This window comes from Harmonia axyridis, chromosome 7, assembly GCF_914767665.1.
Source record: "Harmonia axyridis chromosome 7, icHarAxyr1.1, whole genome shotgun sequence".
Classification (NCBI taxonomy): Eukaryota; Metazoa; Arthropoda; class Insecta; order Coleoptera; family Coccinellidae; genus Harmonia; species Harmonia axyridis.
This window is the reverse complement of record NC_059507.1, coordinates 9,607,850-9,613,617: the sequence shown is the minus strand read 5'-3', so window position 1 is coordinate 9,613,617 and position 5,768 is coordinate 9,607,850. Positions and strand designations below refer to the sequence as shown.

The 5,768-nt window shown below is 37.5% G+C and overlaps 1 protein-coding gene across 1 annotated transcript; it reads left to right on the top strand.

Moving 5' to 3' along the window:
• The first annotated feature begins 204 nt into the window (after positions 1–204).
• On the top strand, positions 205–1,536 carry LOC123684525. Its single transcript, XM_045623817.1, has 4 exons — positions 205–602; positions 695–825; positions 894–1,222; positions 1,497–1,536. Exons 2-4 carry the CDS (start codon positions 751–753, stop codon positions 1,534–1,536), a joined length of 444 nt encoding a protein of 147 aa, XP_045479773.1. The 5' UTR covers positions 205–602; positions 695–750.
• Positions 1,537–5,768: the final 4,232 nt, after the last annotated feature.

The following is a 5,768-nucleotide window of genomic DNA, read 5'->3' as shown; positions in this document are numbered from 1 at the left end:
AATCGGCGTAGCAGTAATTATTTATGTGCCAAAGGCATAAATAAGATGTTCATGCCCCAAGGGCGATGACGTAGGTACTAACCCAAAGAATGCCTGCAGACATACCTTCTGATTCTGGTTTTTCTTTACAGAAAATTGATGTCCTCAAAAGGAAACACGAATCTATAATTGCATGATTTTAACCTGAATATATAAGGCATTCCAATGACCTGTCAAATATGGCGGCTGTAGGCCAATGTTTTGAAAACATTGTTTTGTTGTCATTGAGTTTTCATATTGTTCTGTTATAAGTTGATCTTAAAGTTGTGAGATTTTTGTTTTCGTGACTGCATCAAATGATTTTTATATTGTTTAGAGCTTATTAGTGGTATTCTCACGAAAAAATTCCTTTGACATGCCTTGTAGTTGATTGTAGAAGTTGTTCCAACAGGGATGATGTAAAATTCTTTTCAGTGCCTGCGGTTTTAAGCCACGGGTTTCTTACGGATAAAAACGAATTGTCTGAAAGGCGTAGGGCACTATGGATAGCAGCAATTAAGAGGGACGATCTTACTGAATCGAAACTAAAGAATCAGAGAGTCTGCAGTAAACATTTTTAACTTGTAAGTGATATAGTTGAAATCAACCTAAGTGACCAAGTGTTATAATGATATTTACATTAAAAGTATTTTACACCAGTCTGAATTGCCTCTAGGAAAACCTGCTGCTTTGGAAGATGAAAATCATCCGGATTGGGTTCCATCACAGAAAATGGGGCACAAATCTCATAGGAAACAGGCTGATGTTGAGAGGAAAGGAAGATTTGATAAACAGAGGAAATTGAGCGTAAGTAATACAATCAACACGTTTATATCATTCTTTGCAAAGGAAATAAACACTTTTTTTTTTTGCAGATTGAACACGCAGATATTGATGTCGAACTTAATTCAGAGGCTCCAGACCATGGTAGTAACTTCGATACTGGGGTTGCATCTCAGACGGACATTACTATGGAAGAATTAACTTTAAAATTCGACCAATTGAGTTTTGCCTCAAAAACGATAGAAAGACTTGAAAAAAAAATTGACACATCGCCATTTGGTCTCAGAGACGATCCTAGTAATGATATCAAATGGATTTACTATACAGGTTTTTCGTATACTTTTGTAGAAGGTATATTATATAAGATTATAGAAGATGATATTCCCACAACAAGTATTACTGCTCTCAGTTGTTTCAATCTGTTAATATTTACTCTAATTAAGTTAAGATTAAATTTACATTTTCGAGACTTAGCTTTTCATTTTAAAATTTCCCGATCAACTGCTTCAACATATTTTGGAAAGGTCATAGATATTCTCCATAAAACATTACAGCAGTTAATAATATGGCCTGAGCGTTCAGTGGCCTCCAAAAATATACCATCTTGTTTCCAAGAAGCATTTCAAGATAAAACAACCATCATTTTAGATTGTTTTGAAGTTTTTATTGAAAAACCCGCGTCTTTAAAAACACAGATGCAATGCTGGTCACATTATAAACACCACAACACTGTAAAATTTTTAATAGGAATTACACCACAAGGTACAGTAAGCTATATTAGTAAGGCATGGGGTAGGCGTACCTCAGACAAACAAATTGTTGAGAACAGTGGTTTTTTAAATCATATCCCTTGGGATATTGTTTTAGCTGATAGGGGTTTCTTAATAAAAGAAACTTTAGGAGTTTTACAAAGTAAATTGGTTATCCCTGCCTTCACGAAGGGTAAAAAGCAGTTACATCCTCTGGATATTGAGGCTACAAGACATATAGCTCATGTAAGAATACATGTGGAAAGAACAATTGGCATGTTAAAAATAAATTCAATATTTTCAAAGATTCCATACCAATATCTATGATAAAAAAGGAAAATGACCCTGATGATTTGAATATTGGCGCCAACAGACAACAGATAAACATGGCGTCAGTAGGCAAACGCCATATTGGGTCACGTGATTTGGAATGCCCTATAAGCAAAACTAACCTAACCTAACCTAACCTAACCTGAATATATAAGCAAAACTATGAAAAATTCAAGAAAATATTGAGAAATAAATTTACAATATTTCCAGATTTGATCAGGTTGAAAATTTGCGTGTATACTGTATATAAAGAAAAGTTATTCATAATATAATTGCAGAAGGGATTGATATTATTCCACGAGTTCAATATCAAGCTTAGTTGCCTCCAAGAAATTATCATCCTTAAAAATGTCAAGGTCTAGGTCTACAGACTCTTGGAGAGTCTACATTGCGAACTAGTTCGTCTCCTGCTTTTCCACTAATTATTTAGTTCATTCGACAATTGGATACTGTTCTCTGGACAACTGCCGCAACTCTTAAATGGATTAATTCTAACCCCCTTCTGGAGTTGTAATCTGTGTATGCTATCCGCAATCAATCAAATGAAAACCACTAAATCTAGTAAATACACCAAATCCTATATACACAGTCTGAACAAAGTTGTGTTCAAAAAGTCCATGTGTTAGTTCAAAATAGTGAAATATCACAAATATATTCGCACAAAAATAAACTAAGTCTTAAAAAAATTCAGGAAAGTCAGAATCTCTCGGCACTTGTTCTTTCATGCGGCAATATTACCCTTGGAGACAGCATATAGGTATAGGTGGTACCCAAAGGTGTAACTGGCGCTTGAATTTGTCAATAATAAGTCGAGCGTTGCAAAAGTATCAGATCAAAATTGTCAATCACAGAAAGACATGTACAGGGTGGGCAAATAAGCGAGGTAAGCGGCTATATCTCAGGAACCACTCATCGTAGAGACTTGCGGTAAAAAATTTTACCACTAAAGTAAACAAAAGAAAACACTGGAAATTATTTTGAAGTTCAAACCTCTACCGCTAGGGGGCGTAATAGCTATCGTCGAGTAGAAAAATGCATTTTACTCGAAAAATTTTCATATTAAGTTGGAAAAAAAATATCATCACTGTAAACCTTGGAAAATTCTCTATCTGTTTGAATTGTCACTTTCGATTTTGCGACATCGAATAAGGGTGGGGGAAAGATAGAAATCTGACTGATTGAAATGTCTGTAACTTCAGTTTGGCTCAAAATTTTTGAGCAAATTAGATCTTATTTGAGAGACAACATCTTGTTGATTAAGGAAAAAATATACTCATGATGAATTTGATTCAGCTGCTTCCGATAGGGAGCGCTAAGTCAGAAGTTCATTGTTTTGTTCATTTTTCTCTGAAATTTCAAATGTAATGATAGGATTTTCTTAACAAAAACAAAAATTTCATTGAATTTGCATGAAAAAACCTACAGGTCGCAAAGCGATAATTTCAGGCGTTCTGAAGTTATGGCCGAAAGAAGATATTCTTCAACTGATGCACTGCGAAAAACCAAATTGAGTCTTCAAGTTCTAACAGAAACAGAAATCCCATCAAATTTGTATGAAAAAACCAAAAGGTCGCAAAGCGATAGCTTCAGGGGTTCTGGAGTTATGGACGAAAAAAGATATTCTTCAACTGATGCACTGAAAAACTAAATTGTGTCTTCTTTCGGCCATAACTCCAGAACGCCTGAAGCTATAGCTTTGCGACCTTTTGGTTTTTTCATACAAATTTGATGGGATTTCTGTTTCTGTTAGAACTTGAAGACTCAATTTGGTTTTTCGCAGTGCATCAGTTGAAAAATATCTTCTTTCGGCCATAACTTAAGAACGCCTGAAATGATCGCTTTGCGACCTTCAGGTTTTCTCATGCGAATTCAATGAAATTTTTGTTTCTGTTAAGAAAATCCTATCATTACATTTGAAATTTCAGAGATAAATGAACAAAACAATGAACTTCTGACTTAGCGCTCCCTATCGGAAGCAGCTGAATCAAATTCATCATGAGTATATTTTTTCCTTAATCAACAAGATGTTGTCTCTCAAATAAGATCTAATTTGCTCAAAAATTTTGAGCCAAACTGAAGTTACAGACATTTCGATCAGTCAGATTTCTATCTTTCCGCCACCCTTATTCGATGTCGCAAAATCGAAAGTGACAATTCAAACAAATAGCGAATTTTCCAAGGTTTACAGTGATGATATTTTTTTTCCAACTTAATATGAAAATTTTTCGAGTAAAATGCATTTTTCTACTCGACGATAGCTATTACGCCCCCTAGCGGTGGAGGTATGAACTTCAAAACAATTTCCAGTGTTTTTTTTTGTTTGCTTTAGTGGTAAAATTTTTTACCGCAAGTCTCTACGATGAGTGGATCCTGAGATATAGCCGCTTACCTCGCTTATTTGCCCACCCTGTACAAGGTGCGGCACGGAGGATGGATGGTTTTAAAAAAATAATAAAAGCGTTAATTTTTACTCAAAAACACATTTATTGACGGAATCAGATTCTCAAGGAAATAGCATTTGAGACAGTCAAGTGTGGAAAATCACATCAGGCATGTGGTGGCCGAAATCGGTGATGCAGTGCTGGAGGCGCTCTTGGAAGTTCGCGTAGACTCTCTCCAACATCGCTCTCTCAACTTGGGCAACTTCCACGCGAATAGCCCTTTTCAATTCGTCCAGAGTTCGGGGCTTGGTCTCGTATACTCTAGCCTTGAGGTGTCCCCATAAGAAAAAATCGCATATGGATAAATCTGGGGACCGGGGAGGCCAATGAACATCGCCAAACCTGGAAATAAGGCGACCAGGGAAGAGAGGGCGAATAACCGCTCTGAGTTCACGGTAACAGCACGACCATTAACGTCTTCGAAGAAGTAAGGGCCAATGATGCGAGTTTGCGATACAGCGCACCAAACCGTAACTTTTGGGCTGTGCAGCGGTCTTTCGTGTAAGTGTTGCGGATTTTCATTAGCCCAATAACGGCAATTCTGCCGGTTAACCATGCCGTTGAGGTGAAAGTGGGCTTCGTCACTCATGAACAAAATGAGGTTCTCATTTTGATCGATCAGTGCTTCCATCTCACGTGCGAAGTTCATTCGTTGTGCATAATCTCCGGGGTGTATCTGTTGCACAATGGCCAATTTGTAGGGGTGAAAGCGAAGATCCATATGCAAAATTCGCCTCACCGAACGATCACTGAGGCGAAGTGCAGCAGTATGTTTCCGAGCAGATCTCGACGGACTGCGAAGAATGGCTTGTCGAACGCGTTCAACATTTTCAGGCGTTCGAACTGTTCGCACAGGTCCTCTTGGTCTTCTGTTGATCAGTTCACCACGTCTGCGAAGTGATTCAACCCAACGAAGGATGGTGTTTCGAGAGGGAATAGCTCTATTCCGATGAATGTGGAAATGGCGACGAAACTCACGCTGCACGACCGTGACTGACTCATTATTTCGGACGAAACTATCATAGGCGAAAACACGATGCTCCACCGTCCAAGGCTCCATGACGACAACTGGTAAATAAATGCTAGGAACACACAAGTCTAACGGCACCTTCCCCACTTCTCTCGTCCTCAGTGGGGGAAAGTTATGCCCATCTGAAAAACGTCCGCCCTCCGTGCCGCACCTTGTATAATGAAAATATTGATATTAGCGTACTGACAAGAGATCTTTTCAACTTTTCAGAAAACATCAAACTCTTCGATGTCGTTTACTATCAGGTTTTATATTTCTTATTTGAGTTTTCTTTCACTGCGTATAATGTTACAATATTTTATATGAATTGGTATGTTCAAGATAAATCCCAACGGGTTGCTTTCTTATGCAATATGGATGGTCTCCAATGTTTAAAATTGTGTTATTTGCTATAGGTTATTTTCTCACATAATGGTT

Excerpts from the sequence above, each read along its gene's own strand:
- LOC123684525 (XM_045623817.1), top strand. The coding sequence starts at position 751 with ATGGGGCACAAATCTCATAGGAAACAGGCTGATGTTGAGAGGAAAGGA. Across the intron at positions 826-893 it reads ATAAACAGAGGAAATTGAGC|ATTGAACACGCAGATATTGA; the intron begins GTAAGTAATACA and ends TTTTTTTTGCAG. Across the intron at positions 1,223-1,496 it reads GCTCTCAGTTGTTTCAATCT|ATGCAATGCTGGTCACATTA; the intron begins GTTAATATTTAC and ends TTAAAAACACAG.